The sequence below is a fragment of the Rhinolophus sinicus genome, chromosome 16, assembly GCF_057876585.1.
Source record: "Rhinolophus sinicus isolate RSI-liver-muscle chromosome 16, RSI-T2T, whole genome shotgun sequence".
In the NCBI taxonomy this organism is placed as follows: Eukaryota; Metazoa; Chordata; class Mammalia; order Chiroptera; family Rhinolophidae; genus Rhinolophus; species Rhinolophus sinicus.
Window position 1 is genome coordinate 74,557,177 of NC_142516.1, and position 21,169 is coordinate 74,578,345.

The window sequence follows — 21,169 nt, forward strand, 5'->3', positions numbered from 1 at the left end:
ACAAATTAAAGAAGTTGTAGGTTTGTGAAAAAAAACAAACCTTGAGAGAATTTTGTAGGGTTTAGCTAAATGTGATTAACTAAATTTATATATGAAAAGTAAACTGGCACAAAATTAAAGTTTTCTGATGCTGCTAAATAACACAGTTTGTTAGACTGATATTATGAAAAAGTTTTCTGCCTAAAAATCAAAGATTATATGCATCATCAATAAATTTCTATGTTTTATATTGATTAATTGGGTCTTTGGTTACTCAAGAAAACTAAATCTAAGAACTAAGTTTTGCTAATAGCTTTGCAAACTTCTGTATTTTAGGAATACCAGAGTTCAGGTGCCCTTCTCGGCAGTAAAAGTATAGACCCTCGCACGGAAGTTAGACTATTGTTTTCCCTAACCTGTTAGTGTATTACAGAGGTTCTACCCCACTGTTACATCCCTGATAAAGAGTCTAAGATAGTAAAAGAAGGCCAGGGAATATGTTTAAATGTCTTTAACAATCAAGACATGAAAAACGAGGAAAGAAAGGAACAGTGAGGCTGGAGATGAGGCCAGAGGAAGACCAGATTTTGGGCTGCTGTTAGTAGAGAAGCAAAGGCCAGGGACATAGCAGCAGCCCCAGAAGAGGAACACCAGGTAAACGAGCATGCGTTGGACGTAGAACCCCAGATCACTAGAGTAAGGAATGTCCCAATCCTCCTAAACAGCCATGGCCCCTACGCACACTAAAAGGACAGTGGAAGATGGATTGTCCCATTCTGAAGGGAGCAGGGACCAATTCCTTCCCTACAAGTGCCCATGAGTGAGACAGGTCTGAGGGTCACGGAGCCCCTCAGGAGAAAGAGGCTGTTCTCATGACAGGGGAGAACTGCAGGTGACCCTTGATGTGACAGGTAAGCCTGTTAACTTCCTGAGTGATATGGGAGCCATTTATTGTCTTGATCGCTCACTCTGGACCCGTTTCTTCTGAAACCTGACTATTTGTATAGATAAACAAAGCCCCGAAATTTGGGCTCATATTCAAGCTTGTTCCTTACCACTGGCCTATACCTTGCACAAAATGTAAAACAAGCAAATCAGACTTAAAAAGAACTCTGGAAGTTTTCTCAAAAGATTTCTAAGCCCTGGCTCTAATTGCTGCCCATTGCTTTGGATTCTCACCTCAAATCTGTTATTTCCTATGTTGTTAACTGGGGAGAGGTTCCGCCAACACTTCGGAAATTTGAGAGAATCGCACCTACCTAAAGCCCACTCTTACATATAGTTGTCGTCCCAGAAAGCCAGGGCAACGAATACTATTAGAAGCCTAGAGTGGCAGGGTTCTCTAACAGACCAGTCACTTCCTAAATGGGAGGGACCCTTTGCACTTTTCCGAGCAGCACAACTGTTATCGGGCTTCAGAGAGTTGTGGTTGTGTCCACTTCATTTAAATCTCCACAGGACTCCCACAGAAGGAAGACTGTCTCTCCTCTTCCTGTAAGCCAACTGAAGACCTTAAGATCCTCTTCAAACAGAACTACTGGAGTTGCTTGGTATTGCCTCTCTACTTGTGCGCTCCCTGGGATACCCATTAAAAGCCTTTTGGCTGTCCTCTGCCCCCGGCTCCTCTAGGGAAAATAAGATTCTAGTATCTTTATAAAATTGTTCTAATAGCTAGGTGCAACAGGCTCTCTGACTGCTGGATATACCATAAACATCGCTCTCCCCCCTATGATAAATTAGCAAGAAATTCTAGGGCCCATAGGCAGGGATGATGCCCACTCACAGGAATCAGCCAGGAACAGCCAATGTCCCCTCCCCCTGCAACCACACTAAATTTATACAAATAAAATGAATAAAAGATAAGGGTAATTGAATCAGGGCCTGGTTGCCTCCCCCTCACCCCCCATAGTACAGCCCTGTCCGTGACACCAGCCTCACCTTTTCTTGACCTATAGCTTGACAATAGATCATCTCACTACGGCTTGAGTTCCAAATGTCCCCTCTCCTACCCACTTCCCTGTTTTAGAAAATTAACCTGAAACTTATGATAAATACCCATAGCTTATTGATCACACACTCTGGTCTAGCATTCTTTCCAGGCTACTCCCATCAGTGTTCCTGGGTTTGACACCACCAGAGAATGACACTGCCAGAGGGAAGGCTCCTCATAGACTCCCCGGAACCTTCATGAAGCCTCTGGCAGACCACCCAGATATTCCCTTAAAATACCCAAAGCCGGAGTGAAAAGCTTACGGCAGAGGTGTTAATCCTCTGCTTTCTCAGACCACGGGTGCTATCACAAAAAAGACTTATTCTATGACCCAACTGCATCAGTCTATTGGCTTCACAGCGCAGGCAGCACTAGCCCTGACTCGGTTGGCCTCTGGATTCAACCCAAGACCAGGACCAGTCCTGCATAACCAACATGATTTTTCCTTCTTTCCTTACTTTATTTACTTCGTTCCATTCTCACAAATAATGAGAGGCAAAGCACTCACTATAATGTTAAGATTTTCTTTCCCTGTTAATTTCTAACTATAAATATAACTGAACAGGGATCATTATCATTAAAGTGACTTTGCAGGTCAAAACATGGAACTAGATGCACACGTAGTCAAAGCACAGCAACGGTATGAGATTTGGAAGAATACTTTTTCCATTGCCATGTATTGCAATACATAAAAACATGATTACGAACGTCTCAAAAACCTCTCGGGAATTGCTGGAGCTACAACCAACTAGCCAAAAGGGAAAAAATCTATAAAGTTCCTTACATGACTTATATTACACAACAGAATTGCTCCTCACCATATAGCTAAACAGGGTAGGGGTTGCTCTAGTGTTAATAATAACTCCCATTTTACTTGGATAAAACACCTCTGGTGAAATAGAGTAGGAAATAGATAAAATATGTGTGCAAGCTAAGAGATTAAATACATCACCCACTGACACCTCATGGTTCTTTAATATCTTCAGCTGACTGTCCTCAGGTATTGTCTCCTGGTTCAGGTCTATTCTTGAAATTGGACTTATTTTGCTTGTTGTTACATGAGTATTTCCTGCTCTAAAACTTTATTTTGCATAGGTCAATGTTATAAAGACACCACTCTGAAGACGGTCGCTCAACGTTTTCAGGTGATCGCTAACGCCTCTGAGACTTCATAGGAAAAACCTCAAGAAACTTCAGATGTTTGCCCTTAAAGAAACAAAATGGAAAAGACTTCCTGTGTTTTGCGGCAATTGCTCAAGTGTGGTATAAGGCTCCTAAGAAAAAGTAAAACCACGTTCCCTTCTATGTGGGACAGAATACACAGCGGACGGGGTCTTCCCAGCGATGAGACCAATAATGCTTTTACTAAGTGATCAATGTTGCTTCCTGATGATTGATAAGTGAGGCTTTCAAGGCAAGACGTCAATCAAAGGGGAGATATATAAAAAGTAACAGAAACAAAGCCACTTTAAAATGGACTTGGAGCTGCCATCCCAAAGGAAGTACCTTGCATATCTTATTCCCCAGACATTTGGAAGGTTAAAACTGGGCAAAAGAACCTTTGCACTGGGCCTAAAGCAGCATTTCAGCATAACAAGAAAGCAGACAGGATGACTATGGTGGAAATTTTTAAATAGTCTTTAGAATTAGAAGCAGTATGGGCTGAAAATTTAAAATTAATTCAGAATGACCATCACTATTTTAGCTTTTCTGCACATAAATTCCTTCCTTGTATTCATGTAGTTGTTCCCCTTCCCTTGCTCATCAATACCCCTTGCCTTGCCTGCTAATCAACACCCTTCTACGTTTCTGCCTAAATCAATGCTTCACAAATAGCTATTCTTTTGGATCTCAAATAAGTGCTTCTTGACTCTCACTTTCGTCTTTTACTTTTAGGTTAACCTCGACAAATAGATTTTGTAAAAAATTCAAAGAATTATCCCAATCTTTAATCAACAAAAACTCTAAGGCCCTGCATGTATCCGTTTTTATTGGGAGACGCACAAAGAGAGGTGAAAGCAGAAATGTTGGATCCAATTGGGCAATTTTCTCACCACTCCTCTCTTCCCTTTAGTTTATATAACATATAGAAAGGTGTGTCAAAGCAGCAAGCTTCAGAATTTCTGAGCCAGAGCACAGGATGGAATCTCATTCCCTTTTTAAGTCATAAATTGATTTAGGTCATTTTCACTGATGAAAATTGCTCAGTCTCCTAGGGGCTTTCACAGACTCCTAAATGGAATTCACAAGGACTTCCCAACACCTCCAGTCAGTGTACATGGGTGAGTTCATCCCTTTCCTCATGCTGTTTCATACCATGATGAGGACATACTGGGAGGAATACAGGGGAAAGTAGCATGGCTTTGTAACTATGGTAAAAATTGATTTGGGTGACAATCAGAAATAAATGCTAAAATTTGTGAAAGCTTGAGGAATACAAAGATATAGGTATCGTCTGAATGTACCTCAAGACACTTATGACTTTTTTTTGTGAAGAAATACCGAAGACACCACATGAACCAAGTAATGCAATTTCATTTCACCATTTTTGGGACCAAGTAAAAGTCCCAAAAGAAATCTCAATATTTCTTTTGTATTCCTACAAAAGGTACACAATCTAAATGTAATCATAAGAAAACATCGAACAAATCATATTTTTTACATGATTAACAATAGAGAAGAGCTACGGTTAATAGGTACTGATCATTCTGGATACTGTCGGGGATTTCTCCATGTGACTCTTCTGATACATACCAACTTGTCACTTTATACAGTCATAGTTTGCGATAGCTGTGCGATGTCTGAGACTGAAAAGTAACGAGCATTTCCAAACCTATAACAGCTCAGCAGAGAACAAGATTTTTCTTCCTTGCAAAAGTCATACTTTCAGAGAAGGAAACAGTTCCACACAGTAATTCTTGAACCCTGACTCCTTCCATGTGGTACTCTCTCAATAAAAGGAAAAAACAGCAAGGATAAACAGGATGAAAGTGTATTCATGAAAACAACAGCTTTTCTGCATTAGTTACATTCGTAGCATTTCTTCCCTGCATGCTGTCTCTGATGCATTATGATGGCTGACTTCCAAAGAAAAATTTTACCAAAATTCATACAGAGTTTTTTGCCTGCATAAATTATGTCATGCCCTTTGAGATATGACATGAACATGAAACACTTCCAGATTCATAGGGTTTCTCTCTTGTGAGTACTCTGATGTTTTCCAAGATTTGACCTCCGCCAGAAAGTTGTTCCACATTCATTACATTGATAGCGTTTCTCCCCTGTGGGATTTCCCTCATGATTTCTAAGGCATGACTTCTGGCTGATTTTCCCACATTCATTACAGTGATGATGTTTTCACCCTACGTGAATTCTCTGATGTTTTCCATGATGTGACATCAGGTTGACACCTTTACCCCATTTATTACATTGAAAGGGTTTCTTCCCTGTTTGAGTTCTCTGACGTATTCCAAGAGTTGACTTCCTGTTGAAAGTTTTACCACATCCATTACATTGATAGTGTTTCTCCCATGTCTGACTTCTCTGATGTCCTCTGAGGGTTGTCATATACATCAAAGCTTTCCCACATTCATTGCATTAATAGGGTTTCTCCCCTGTGTGAGTTCTCTGATGTATTCCAAGAGCTGGTTTCTTGTTTGAAGTTTTACCACATTCATTACATAGATAGGGTTTCTCCCCTATGTGTATTCTCTGATGTACTGCAAGGCCTGTTTTGTGTCTGAAAGTTGTCCCACATTCAGTACATTCGTGGGGTTTTTCACCTGTGTGGTTCTCTGATGTTGTCTGAGGTTTCTCGCCCAGGTGAAAGCTTTTCCACACTCATTACATATATACGGTTTCTCTCCTGTGTGAGTTCGCTGATGTTTTCCAAGGCTTAACTTCAGGGTGTAACTTTTACCACATTCATTACATTGATAGTGTTTTTTCCTGTGTGAGTTCTCTGATGTTCTCTGACGGATGACATGCAGGTGAAAAATTTTCCACCCTCATTACATGTGGTTTCTCCCCTGTATGAGTTCGCTGATGTCTTCCAAGATTTGACTTGCTCCTGAAAGTTTTACCACATTCATTACATTGATGTGGTTTCTCCCCTGTATCAGTTCGCTGATGTCTTCCAAGATTTGACTTGTTCCTGAAAGTTTTACCACATTCATTACATTGATAGGGTTTCTCCCGTGTGCGTGCTCTGATGCTCTCTGCGTTGTGATAAGGAGACGAAAGCTTTCCCACATTCATTACATTGACAGGGTTTCTCCCCTGTGTGAATTCTCTGATGTTCTCTGAGACGTGGAAAGGAGATGAAAGCTTTCTCACATTCATTGCATTCATAGGGTTTCTCCCCTGTGTGAGATCTCTGATGTATTCCAAGAGCTGACTTCTTGTTGAAAGGTTTACCACATTCATTACATTGATAGAGTTACTCCCCTGTGTGAGTTCTATGATGTAGTACAAAATTTATCTTGTGCTTGAAAGTTTTACCGCATTCATTACATTGATAGGGTTTCTCCCGTGTGTGTTCTCTGATGTATTCGAACGGCTGATTTCTGGCTGAAAGTTTTACCACATTCATTACATTGATACGGTTTCTACCCTGTGTGAGTTCTCTGATGTACTCCAAGAGCTGACTTACAGCTGAAAGGTTTACCACATTCATTACATTGATAGGGTTTCTCCGTGTGAATTCTCTGATGTATTCCAAGAGCTGACTTCTTGTTGAAAGGTTTACCACATTCCTTACATTGATAGGGTTTCTCCCGTGTGAATTCTCTGATGTTCTCTGAGACGTGGTAAGGAGACGAAAGCTTTCTCACATTCATTGCATTCATAGAGTTTCTCTCCTGTGTGAGTTCTGATGTTGTGTAACCTGTTCTTTGCATGCAAAAGCTTTTCCACATTCAACACATTCATAGGGCTTCTCCCTAGTGTGAGTTCTCCAATGTACATTCAGATTAGATTTCCAGGAGAAAGACTTCCCACATTCAGCACACTGATAAGGTTTCAACCCTTTGTGAATTCTCTGATGTTCTCTGAGGCGTGATAAGGAGGCAAAAGCTTTCCAACATTCATTACATTGATAGGGTTTCTCCCCCGTGTGAGTGCTCTGATGTCTTCCAAGATGTGACTTCTGTCTGAAAGTTTTACTACATTCATTACATCGATAGGGTTTCTCACCTGAGTGAGTTCTATGATGTATTGCAAGACGCATCTTGTACTTGAAAGTTTTACCACATTCATTACATTGATAGGGTTTCTCTCCTGTGTGAGTTCTGTGATGTATTCGAAGAGCTGACTTCTGGCTGAAAGTTTTACCACATTCATTACATTGATAGGGTTTCTCCCCTGAGTGAGTTCTATGATGTAGTGCAAGACTTATCTTGTGCTTGAAAGTTTTACCACATTCATTACATTGATAGGGTTTCTCTCCTGTGTGAGTTCTGTGATGTATTCGAATGGCTGACTTCTGGCTGAAACTTTTACCACATTCATTACATTGATAGGGTTTCTCCCCCGTGTGAGTTCTCTGATGTATTCCAAGAGCTGACTTGCAGTTGAAAGTTTTACCACATTCATTACATTGATAGGGTTTCTCCCCAGTGTGAGTTCTCTGATGTATTCCAAGAGCTGACTTGCAGTTGAAAGTTTTACCACATTCCTTACATTGATAGGGTTTCTCCCCTGTGTGAGTTCTCTGATGTTTTCCAAGAGCTGACTTCCTGTTGTAAGTTTTACCACACTCAATGCATTCATAAGGTTTCTCTCCTGTGTGTATTCTCTGATGTTGTGTAACCTGTTCTTTGTATGCAAAAGCTTTTCCACATTCAACACATTCATAGGGCTTCTCCCCAGTGTGAGTTCTCCAATGTACATTCAGATTAAATTTCCTGAAGAAAGACTTCCCACATTCAGAACACTGATAGGGTTTCAACCCTTTGTGAATTACCTGATGTTCCCTGAGGTGTGATAAGGAGGTGAAAGCTCTCCCACATTCATTACATTTATAGGGTTTCTCCCCCATGTGATTTCTCTGATGTCTTCTGAGGTTTGACACGCTGGTAAAAGCTCTTCCACATTCATTACACTTATAGGGTTTGTCCCCTGTGTGAGTTATCTGATGCTGTCTGAGGTGTGACATGGTAATGAAAGCTTTTCCACACTCATTACATTCATACGGTTTTTCCCCTGTGTGTATTCTCTGATGTTTTCCAAGGCTTGACTTATTGGTGTAACTTTTACCACATTCACTACATTGATAGGGTTTCTCCCCTGTGTAAATTCTCTGATGATTTGTAAGAGTTGACTTCTGCCTGAAAGGTTTCCCACATTCATTACATTGATAGGGTTTTTGCCCTGTGTGAGTTCTCTGACGTTCTCTGAGAAGTGACAAGCAGGTGACAGCTTTTTCAGACTCATTACATTTATACGGTTTCTCCCCTGTGTGAGTTGGCTGATGTACAACTAGGGTAAATTTCCGTGAGAAAGCTGTCCCACATTCATTACATGCATAAATGTTTTCACCTGTGTGACTTCTTCGATGTAAAATAAGGATTGACCTCTTAGAAAAGGATTTTTGACATTCATTACACTCAAACTGTTTTTCACTCACTTGAAGTCTCTGCTGCATATGAATGGGTGTCTGAGAAGTGAAAGTTTCCTTATGTATATTATTATCACAAGGTAGCTCTACCGTGTGAGTCCTGTTTATTACCTTAGTGGCTGAATTGTAGTTGAAGTGTTTCCCACACTCAAGTGGTTGCACTCCAGTGTGAATTCTCTGGTATTCGTTGAATTGTGGTTTTAGACCAAAAGTTCTCTCTCTTGTACCAGTTCTCTGAAGTTGAGCAACCCTCCCGAATCTGTTCCCAATTTTATTATATTTATCTTCATGAAATTCACAGGGACTCTTCTCTGTTTGAATACTGGGAGAAACAAGGGCTGATTCTTTACATAGCTGTCTTCCAAATTTATAAGCTCTCTCTTTTGCATAAGCACTATTCTGTGTAATGAAGACAGGTTTATCATGCAAAGCACTACCACGTTCATTACATCCAAAAGACTGCCCCAAAGAAAATTCCGGCACATAACTGAAAGTTTGCACATTTTGATAGTAATCAGAAGATTTTTCTCCAGTATCTCTTCTCTCATTTCGAGTATAGGAATGAGATGCATCACACTCATCAATCTTCTTTTCCGACTGATTATTAGAAGCCAACGGGTAGAGATCCAAGTATGTATACCCTACACTGTCACATACAGAGATCATTTTTCTTGAAGGAAACATGTCTGTGCCCAGATTACATGGTTTTCCTGAAACTTTCTCTTGCTCTGCAGTCAATGGTCTGTTGGTGGTGAATGAAACTTGACATAAATACTTGTCTTGAATTTCCTGGCTCTTCTCAAAAAGTTGGCAGTCTTCTAAAAATGAAAAAGTTAAAAAAATTCTTTATGAAATGTAACATTGTTAATGTAGAAAGTCATATAGCTATATGCCACACTATATATTTAACAAAATGCAGGTTCTTAAACTACTGAATGCAGATTAAAAAGATAGGATACTCATCATATCCCATCTGGACATTTTCCTTTCTCATTCTACATATCAAAACGAAAATAAGTTTATAATGTAACAAATTTCCTCATATTTAAAGAAATAATCCTAAAACCCAAGTTCTGATTCTCCTGGGTGTCATTCTTAGGAACACAAATGCCCAAGAAGAAGTATAAAAGTGATGGGAGGAAAGGGTATCTTTCCACCTCAATGGGAGTCATTGCTCTATTCTGGCTTTCATACTTTAGATTTCACTACTGTTGTTCAAAAAGCAAACGTTTTTTGACCAACAATCCTAAGTATCACGTTTTTAATATGCTCACCCATGTTGGAAACACCAGTTTTAACACTTTCCCAAATTTAACTCTCCTTTCCATACGCTTTTCAACATACCTGGTATCTACCAGTTGTGAGAAATTTAGGATCACATGTTTCAAATTCAACAAAATACTATGGAAGTGGAAAATAAGGATGTCTGCGTTGTGAGAGAAAATTTTCATCTTCAGTTGGTCATATTTGAAATAAAGACACCATAACAATGAGGTACAACAGCCTTAAATGAGGTCATCAGGATGAGATATAAAGGTCTGAATTAAGGGGATGGATGACAAAAGCATGGAGGGAGTTACTGTACAAAAAGAGCAGATAGAGAGGACAGAGCTCAGAGAAAAATTAGGAGAATAGAGAGACTAGGACACAAAATTTATTCACTCAAATATCCATTGTATGCCTATTCCTATTCTTTGTTGTGATTGAGGTAGTAAGGACACAAGGTTATACCAGGCCAATGAAATGTGAATAAGCATTCAGGGAAGCACAGACAAAAGTAGGATCAAATCCAAGGAGAGAGTGAGCTCGGGAATCATGATTAGTGCCATCATAGGAAGCAGACAATGTATGGGAGGGAGTATAGCCCTGTGAAGTTTTCAAATGGGACCCAAAAGTGGAGAGTCTGAAATATTCAAGAAGTAACAAGAGCTGATAAGTGCCTAGGAAAAAAATAAAACAAGGGCATAGATAGACTGACTGCTGGAGAAAGAGAGAGCCGCTATAAATAGGGCGCCGTGGAAGGACAGAGTTAGAAAGTGATCACAAGATCTGAATTCTTCATAGAAACAACACATTTGTGAGGAATGTATAGAGCAAGTGTCTCCCACTCATTACTCTGTTCCTTCCCAGCTTTTAGAACATGGAAACCAAAACAAATGCACATAAATCCCTTCCGTATGAACCCACAGCAAATTGAGTTTTATGGTAGGGTATAAAGCTGGAACAAAATGCCACTTTTCATATAAATGTCTTTTGCAGCTTTCTACACTGTCATCCGGTTCATGAATCAGTTGTCATTAGAGCATGCATTTGTTTCTGGACCCTCTACTCTGTTTCAAAGCTCTGTAATTATCCCCATGCCAGTACCATTCTGTACCAGTTACAACAGATTTACAATATATCTTTAGTACATGTTAGAAAAGATCCTACACCATCCCATTTTTCCAGTATGTTTATACAACATGGGTAAGAATTCAGAATTTTAGAGCAGTATCCCAGTCTCCATTTACTTCAATTTCATGTTGCTTAAAGATTTTCAAATATTTCCATATTTTGTGCAGATGTATTTCTAAGTATATTTCCATTGTAACTTCTTATATAATGTGTTCTCACTATTACCAGCATAGGATAACTACTATATGGATTCTATTTATTCTTTTCATTCCAAGAACCATATTTTGGCTTTTATTTAGTTTGTACTATTACAGCTTTCCAATTAATCCATGTACATTTTTTTTTAAATTAACTACTTCTGTTTTAAGTTTTCTCAAAATTCCTTGTACTTCAAACTTTCCATTACGTGATACTAAACCCATACCCCAAAATTGTGCCCAGTAAAGGGTAATCTCAGCAGGTTTGGTGTTTCACAGCCTGCACATTCCCAAGAAATGACTGCTCTCTGACAAAGTCGTGGGTGATGACGTGTAAGACCGTGGAACATCCTGCCTGATAATAGTGTCTTTACATACCCGGGGGCTTGGGTCAAAATGAATAGTTCAGGTTAACACTGGGATTTATGGTTCGGGCCTAGGGTCTCCCCGGAAGGGCTACATGCTGAGTAAATGAGGTCAATCATACAGGTGGTCCGGCCCCACATGACTGACCCACAATAAGAACCTTGGACACCAAAGCTCGGATAAATTTCTCTGCGTGACAACACTTCATGTGTGCTGTCATACATCACTGCTGGCAGAATTAAGCATTTTCCATACAACTCCACCGGGAGAAGAAAATAAGTTTGCATTGAGTCTCTCTTGAATTCTGCCCTGTGTGACGTTTCCCTTTACTGATTTATCTGCACCTTTGGTTATAATGAACTCGAATATAACAGCTTTACTGAGTTACCAGAGACCTCCACACACAGGTTCACAAATACATTTTATGCTTTTATAATTTTGATAAACCCGTGATCAAACAGATTTTCCAACAGTTATATGTATTTTTAATTTAAATATGGGGTATTTTATTCTCATACTGTCTGTAACTTCTAGTTCTATTAAATTATGTTGCTTTACGAACTAAATGTTTTCTTCTAACCCAAAATAAAATTATGCTTTGTTACTCCGCTGACTCTTCAGAGAAAGCTTATACTGTATTTTCAGAGCACAGAGCTTAAAAAACACATATCAATGTATATTAGCACGTCATAAAATATGCTATTAATATCTAGAGCAGGGGTCAACCAACATTTATGTACAGGGCACGATAGTGAATGTTTTTGTCATTGTAGGCCATATAATATCAGTCACAACTCTTCAGCCATTTTGTTGTACCACAAAGCCAGCCATAACCAATATGCAAACAATGTATTCAAAAAACTTGTTATTTATAACAACAAATAGCTAGCTGCATTTAGCTCAAGTAACATAACTTACCAACTCTTGACCTCGAATCACGGTTGTCGTTGAAATCCGAGTGGTGTATATGCAAGGTCAGACAATTAAGTTTGTGAACTCATCCTAAAAAAGTGCTACATATCTTATCGCTGCATATCACTAGTGACCTTCAAAGTACTCCCCTTGGGAAGCTATGCACTGATGCCAGAGCCTAATCTACCCATCAAAGCAATTTTGGAACTCTTTTTCTTTAATGGCCATCAAAGCTGTCATATTACCCTTGATGTTTTGAACGTCATCAAAATGTCTTCCTTTCAATATTTCCTTCATCTTCAGGTAAAGAAAGAAGTCACCAGGGTACAGATAAGGTGAATAGAAAGGGTGTTCCGATACCCTTATTTGTTTATTGGCTAAAAACTCCCTCAGAGACAGTGCGGTGTCAGCCTGTGCACTGCCACGACGCAAGAGGTCCTTCAGGACCATTTTTGCACACAACTTTTTGATGCCAAGATTTTCAGTTCAGATTTTCTTGACTGTTTCTCTATCGATGTTTGCTTGGTCTGATATGCTACTCCCAGTAAGCAAACGATTTTGACGCACAATTCAACGAATTTTTGCAGTGATTTCATCAGTTCTGTTTGTGACTGGCCAACCTGACTTATCTTTATCAGTGAGGTGTTCTCTCCTCTCAGAAAAATGTTGAATCCATTTGTATGATGCTGTTTTCTTCCTGGTATTATCCCCAGAAACCTGGACTAACATGTCTCTCATTTCACTTCCCCTCTTGCAACTTGCCAAAAAATTTAATGTTTGTTCATTGTTCTAATTCTACCTCACACATTCTTGCGAAAGCACACAAAAACACGCAATAACAATGTACGACACTCAGCAAGACACCACCACACGTCGACACAAACACGGTTGCGAGGCACTGATATACCAAGATTATGAAACCTTGGTGAGCTGTTTGTACAGTGCTGCCAATGTAAGCACATGGTGGCAAGTTCTTGAACTTAACTGTAAGACCTTGTATCTCTTCTCTCTCTCTTTTGCCATGCTTTAACATTCCATTTTAGTTAGCATTATAATCTTCCTCTATATTTAACTTTCTACTGGTTAAACAAAAATTCATTATTTGATTTGTCAGGTGTAAATGATACACTGTTGCCTAATTCAAAAGATGAACACAGGTAACGTTGCATCCTTTAATTTACACCCTTCATACCCATATTTTATTGGATCTACTCGTATCTAAACTTCCAAAGGTGCCCAATGTTGAACTGATCCCAGTTTGGATTTAGTTTTCCAGGGATACCTTCTACCAGTATTCTAAAACTCACCTGGATACATCCCATTTAGAAATTTGTCCTCCACTAACAATGGGGCTTCTTGTTCCAACTGGAAGATCACTTCTGGTTTTATAGAACAAGACCCTGTAAATGGGAAATAATTTAGGAGATGGTTTTACTTCATAGGCTTTGATGATTCTAAACGTTTAGGAAGATGCGGCTTTAAGAATGGCACAGAAACAATATTCACTTGACCACTTCTAAGGGGAGGTGTAAAACAGAAATATTTTCAGCTGCTCAAAGAACATCTCCTTAAACCCCTAAATCACAAGCCTAAATAACATTAAATTCTAATAAAGGTTCATATTTAGTAGCTACAGTGAGAGTGAGAGAGAAAGAGCTACGGAGATCTACAGAAGGGTCCTTTCAATCTTTGGGCAGAAGGTAGTGGGGTGATGATATACTCTTAATTACTCAAAGAAAAGGACTATCGGCAAAGAATCCAGGAAAATGATCTTTTAAAGACAAAGGTCAAGTGAAAATATTTCCAGATGAACAAAAATTCAGAGATGTTTGCTGCTAGTAGACGCGCGTGACAAGATACAGTAAAGAAAGTTGTCTTGACTGATTTAAAAAGTCATTGTGTACAACAATGAGTACATGTGTGCAATGTTGGGTTTCTAACACACACACGTGTGTTTTTATCTTTCCAAGAAAACCATAAAAGCGGTAGCAGGGAGTCAAGCTATACTAGAATAAGGAAATAATACCAAATGGTAACTCAAATACACAATAAGAAATGAAGAGAAACAAAAATTAACAACCTAAAACATATGTAACAAAACCTAACGCCTATCAATACCACAAAAGAGGGTGTAGGAAGAATAAACTTACATAGGAGGAACCTGTCTCTACATCTCTAAAATCAAGTTAAGATAACTTGTAGATCTGGTAAGTGCAGCTGGCTGTGTAAGGTAAACAGTAAAGGAATAACTAATTGAATGAACTCTCAAAAAAGGTTGTGAATAAAATCATTATATAAACTAAAATGTTACATGAAAAAAATATTCACGTACTACAAAACAATGGAGAAATAGACGAGAAAAATACATGACACATGTAGAAAACAAAATGCAAAATGGCGTACAAATATCTAACCGTATAAGAAATAACATTAAATGTGAGCAAACTAAACAATCCAAACAAAAAGGAGAGACTGTCAGATTGATGAGGAAAAAAAACAAGAAAAAAAAAACAAGCTCCAACTGTATTCAACTATACGTGGTCTAAGGACATACACATTAAATTCAACGATACAAAGATGTTGAAAATAAGAGGGTGGCAAGAGATATTCCATGCAAACAGCAACCAAAGGAAAGTTATAGTAATATGAAACAAAATACACTGTAAAAAATGTTATTAAGATAAAAAGATATTAATATTTATAACGACAAATGGGTAAATCCATCATGAAGATATTGTAACAATTATGAACATGTACACATCCAACAATTGAGCCCCAAAATACATAAAGTTAAAACTGGCAAGTGAAAAGAAAAATAAACCATCTAACAGTAACAGTTAGACACTTCACTGTCACACTCAATATGGAGACAGAAGCTAGGTACAAAATAGAGGATTTGAACAGAACTATCAGCCAACTAAACCTAACAGACATATATATACAACACATCTCACATAACAGGAGCACAATTCAAATTCTTCTAAACTGCAAATAAAACAGTCTCCATGATGTGCTATTTATTAGGCACAAAACAAACTTCAATAAATTTAAAACTACAGAAATAATACAAAGTATCTTTTCTGGCCCAATAGAACGAAATCAGAAATCAGTAATGGAAAGAAATTTGAGCAATACACGAATATGTAAAAATTAAACACCAGTCTCCTAAATTTGAGGAGGAAATTACAAAGGAAATTGAAAATACTTTCTGATGACAGAAAGAGAAAGAACAACATACCAAACCTTGTAGTATGAAGCAAAATCAGTTTTTAGAGGGAAATTTATGGCTATAAACAACTTTACAGTTGACTCTTCAACAAAGCAGGTGTTGGGGTGCCGCCCCTTGAGCAGGTGAAGATCCACATATAAATTCTGACTCCTGAAAAACTCAGTCATAACTTATATAAATGGGGGTTTGCCTCCAGGATGATCCCATCCCACGGAGACTAACATCTATAGCTGCTCAAGTCCCTTATATAAAATAACATAAAACAATGCATCCCGTCTGCCCTCCGCATCCATGGACTACTAACCAGATTCAAAATACTGTTTTCAATCTACAGTTGGTTGAATCTGTAAATGAAAAACCCAGGGATGTGCAGGGCCAAATGTATATTTATTGAAACAATATATGTGTATAAGTGGACCCAAGCAGTTCAAACTCATGTTGTTCAAGGGTCAAGTGTATTAAGAAAGAAGATCTCACATCAACAACTTAACCCTTACATCTTCATGCAAACGAAAAACAAGTAGTACAAACTAAACCTAAAACAAGCAAACGAAACAAACAAAAAAGACTGGATTAGAAATTCATGAAAGAAAAGATACAAAATCAAAGTAATTACACTCAGTTCTTTGAAAAGATCAGCAAAACTGACAAATCTTTACCTAGATTAACCAGAGAATAAAGGGAGAAGATGCAAATTATTAAAATCAGAAATGAAGGAGATGACATTGCTATTGACTATACAGAAATAAAAAAATGAGTATAAGGGAATATTATGAACAAATATATAGCAATATATTAGATAACTTAATAAAAGGGACAAATTCCTGGAAAGACACAAACTATAGAAACTAGGTCAAGAAGGAATAGAAACTCTGAATGGAGTTATCACAAGAGATTGAATCAGTACCCAAAACACTACACACAAAGAAAAGCTTATGCCCATAGGATTTTCAGCTGAATTCTACCAAACATTTAAAGAACCAATAATACCAATTCTTTACAAACTCTTCCAAATGACAGAAAAGGGAATACTTCCTATCTCATTGAAAGAGGCCAGCATTACCTTGATACCAAAACCAGATAAAGACATCACAAAAAAACTACGGACTGATACCTCTTATGAATACAGAAGCAAAAATCCCCATCAAATCTAGAAACTGAATCTAGAAACATATTCAATGTATTTATTATACACCATGACCAAGTGAGACTTATCCCAAGTATGCACGGCTGGTGTAACATCCAAAAATCCAGCAATGTAATTCACCGTATGAATAGATTACAAACCACACGATCATCTTCATAGACAGAAAAAGCATTATGACAAAACTCAATACTCTTTCACGATAAAAGTGCTGAACAAACTAGGAACAGAATGGAACTTCTTCCATCTGATAACGGGTATCTAAGAAAACCCCACAGCTAGCATCACAGTTCATGATCAGAACCTGGAGCTTCCACCTAATATTAGAAGACAGGATGTTCATTCTGAACACCTCTATTCACTATTGTACTGGAGGTTCTAGCTGGGTCAACTATGCTACGAAAAGAAAAGTTATCCAGATAGCAAGGGAGGGAGGGAGGGAGGGACGAAAGGAAGGAAGGAAGGAAAGAAGGAAGGAAGAAAGGAAGAAAGGAAAGGAAAGGAGGGAAGATTGATTCACAAATGAAAGTATCTTACGTAGCAAGAATTCGAAGAAGGGCCGTTAGAAGTCAATCATCAATAATGGAGTCAGACTCCATTACAATTCACATCTGATGTTTGATGATTGAGAGGTGCCATGTTCCCCTTAATTGGATTTGAACTCATTAGCTAATATGGCACTCTATGAGGACTGCAGCATGAGGTGTAAAGAAAGTAAAAGGTTTTTGTTCAAGAGCCCAGTACTGTGTATTTTGAGAAGTGACACTAAGCGCTTTGGTCATCATCTATGACATCAAGAACTTTAAAGGAGTGTCTTAATGACGCCTCGTATCATGGCTTTAGTAGGGCCAGACTCATGTGTAACCGTGATTTATATGTTTGGGTATTGGGGAGGCAAGATGTCCAGAGTCTTTCCCCCAAAGGGGACTAAACTGGAGAGGAAATTGTCATTCTCATTGGTTGAACCACTCAGTCAGTTCATTGGCAATAGCTGAAATGTCTGTAAAACGGTGCAGATGGGACCAATATTGGTTAGCGCATCCTCAAATAGCAAGATGAGTGCTTGAAGTTTGGCCAGTTGTACTATCTTGGGTCCAGTCTTGATCACAGAAATCCCAGGTAAAGGAGGAAAAGAAGCAGTTCTCCAGGGAGATCCGTTACGAGTCACAGTGGCACTGCCATCCGCAAAATGAGGGAACTCCTTCTGCTGTTCGTTCAGTTGATCCCAAGAGGTTCCCTAGGGGGTCAGGAGGTCTGGAATAAGGATGACCTCCTCCAGCACTGCACCATCTACCCATGGACTGAGCACAGGGCAGGCCAGGCCCCTTCCTGCTGTACGTGGGATGTGCCAGAGAGCTCGTGTGTATCTGTCTTGTAAACACCACTTGCACTTCAGCCAGGAGGTCTCACTGGCCATCCTGAGGTTGACGGATACGGCTTCTAGGACACAAGGCACACTGTTCAGCTGGGTACTGAAAGTCACAGACTCAGGACATGTGAGTATCTATTTCCAGGAAAGGCAAGTGTGCAGTCCACAATGCTGCTCCAATGGCATGTCACATGATAACGGGGGCACTTTCCTGCATCGGAGGCTCATGGGCATTTTATGTGTAGCATGGGTGGTCCAGAAAGTCCAAGAGGCATGAGAAGAGGTTGCTAAAGCCTCTACAGCAAGAGTCTCTCAGGGATAGACGTCCCTCTTACATAACAATTTAGACAGATTATACAGCCTTTGGTTGTAGGAAACACCATCCAAAGTGGATGATTTGTGACTAATATTATGAAATTTGTTAAAAGGAATATGTTGTCACCAAAAACCAAAGGTAGTAAAAAAAAAAAAAGCACAGGTATTGGTAACGTTGAGGATATGGAGAGTGCTAAGAGCTATTTCATGAATGTCAGAAATACAGCAGTCCCTCAACTGATGAAATAATTCTCAGGAATTTAACTGAGGAGGTGCGGCTTTGTACTAAGGATGGGACAATGACTCACTACGTTTTGTGAGGTCTTTTATGAGTATCTGTATGATCTGAATGACTGTGTCAAATTCATCTCCTCAGAGGAGCATGTCATCAATGTAATAATCTTATCTGTGCTCCTGAGAAAAGTTGGATGTGGTTAAGATCTCGCCTGCAAAGACTGTGCAATGGCATAACTGAAGGGTGGGTTCACTGAGTTACATTTGTCAAGCCAATGAAGCATAAGTGTCAGACATGTAATTTCATTACGTTACTTGGGTCACTAGGTCCATGATGCACTACAATGGGTGCTGTGTCACCAGTGAGGTTGGTTAAGGCAATCATTCCAATGGTTCAGGTGAAGCATAACTATTTGTCCTCTATACAACACCTGCCCTTACAGAAAGCATCCTGTTAAAAGTCACAGGAATCCCCGTGTTAACTGTAATTTGAGCCCCAGTATGGATTTCACTTAAACGAAGCACTTTACGGCTTCTCTTTGGTATGTCCGAATTGCCAGCCACTACTCTTGCGCTTTAGGTCATTATGAAGTAAATCAAGGATGACTCGAACACAAACACTGCAACACCCTGACAGTCGATCTCATAACCCAGATGGCTACTAAGTGACAGTAGCAAACACAGTGTGGAGACCCTAGACAAAAGAATGACTTATGTCCCACACAGAACGGCCAAGATTTCATCACACTACTTACTCAGAATAACGCACAAGTTAAAACTTACTGTTTATTTCTGGAATTTTTCCATTGAATCTTTGCAGACCTCGGTTGACCGCAGGTAACTAAAACCATGGAAAGCACAACCAGGGATGAGGGGGGCTACGGTATATCCAACACGCATTCCTTTTCTTACGTTTTCTAAACTCCTTCATGGTGGAAGCAGCATTATAACTGTCTGATATAGTTATGAGTATGTGGAGAGAAAATGTTTGACAAAGTTACATTATAAATTAGGGAAGGTAAAAGGAGGCACACTTCACTCAAACTAATAAAATGTGAACACTAGCAGCCTGTGATAAGTTATATAAAATGGAATTCCTAGAGAAAGCACTAAAAAGAACTACACAAAAACCACAAAGACACTATGGGCAGATCAAAATGGAATTCTATAAAATACTGAGGTAGCCCACAGGAAGGAAAAAATAATGAAATAGAAGAAAATAATAAACAGCAGACTTAAGCCCTAACATATCTATAATTATGTCAAATGCAAACGATCTAAAGACAACTTGTAAAACACAATCAGACGGATTTACAAACAATCTGACTACATACTGTCTACAAGAAACTGAATTCAAAGTAATGATGTAGGCAAGTTTAAACGTAACACACTAGAAAAAGACATACCGCGCATACATTTAAAAAAGAAAAAAAAAAGCAGAAGGTCTATATTTCTGCCAGATAAAGGAAACTGAACAGAAAAGAATATTAAGAGAGAAAGAGAAGGACAGTACATAATGATTAAAGGAACAACCCACCAAAATGACATGTCCATATGAAACATGTATATAGCAACAACAGAGATTCAAAATACATGAAGAAAACTAAGAGAATTAAAAAGAGAAGTCGACAAATCCATAATTATAATCAGAACCTTCAACATCCCCTTCCAACTACTGATAGAACTAGACAGAAAATAAGCAGATACACAACTTAACAAAACCATCAACCAACATGCTGTCATAGACATGTACAGAAAAGTCCACACAGTAACAGCAGAATACACATACTTTTAAAAACTCTATAGAACATGTACCGAGATAGCCATTATCCTGGGATATTAAAAAACCACAACAGAAAGAAGTTTAATGAAAATGAACTAGAGCGTATTCTCTGACCACAATGAAATCAAACTAAAAATCAGCTACAGAAAGTTTTACAAAACTCTCCAAAGATGTGGAAGTTAAACAACACATTTCTAAAGTCTTTCAAAGAGGAAGTCTCAAGAAAAACTAAAAGAAATACACTGAACAAAATGAAAGTAAGACATATCAAAATTTGTGGGAGGCAGATAAAACAGCACTGAGATAAAAACTGATACCACTAAATGCTTACATTAGAAAACAGGAAAATTCTCAAGTCAATAATCGAGCTTCTATCTCAAGAAATTAGAAAAATAACAAAATGAAGCCCAAATAAAGAGAAAGAGGGAAATTAAAGCCCATTCATGATAAAATTCTCTAACTTAACTAGGACAGAGAATTTCTTCCACTTCATAAAGAAAACTTATAAAAACCATATAGTCACCATCATATTTAAGTAAGAAACAATACCAGTTCTATCCAATCTCTTCTAGAAAATAGTACAAATCGGTGGACTCAATTTATAAGTATTACCATGGCATCACGTCTTGAGACGTTACATC

At 38.6% G+C, this 21,169-nt stretch overlaps 1 protein-coding gene and 1 pseudogene across 1 annotated transcript in view; both read right to left on the bottom strand.

The window, feature by feature from the left end:
• Positions 1-3,939: 3,939 nt before the first annotated feature.
• Positions 3,940-6,729, bottom strand: LOC148755027 (uncharacterized; annotated as a pseudogene).
• Positions 4,485-21,169, bottom strand: part of LOC148755028 (uncharacterized) — a 28,304-nt gene continuing 11,619 nt past the window's right edge. The window contains 3 exon segments of the mRNA XM_088792867.1: positions 4,485-6,910; positions 6,912-9,403; positions 13,762-13,854. Coding sequence (XP_088648993.1) covers positions 6,725-6,910; positions 6,912-9,403; positions 13,762-13,854 — 2,771 coding nt within the window. The 3' untranslated portion in view covers positions 4,485-6,724.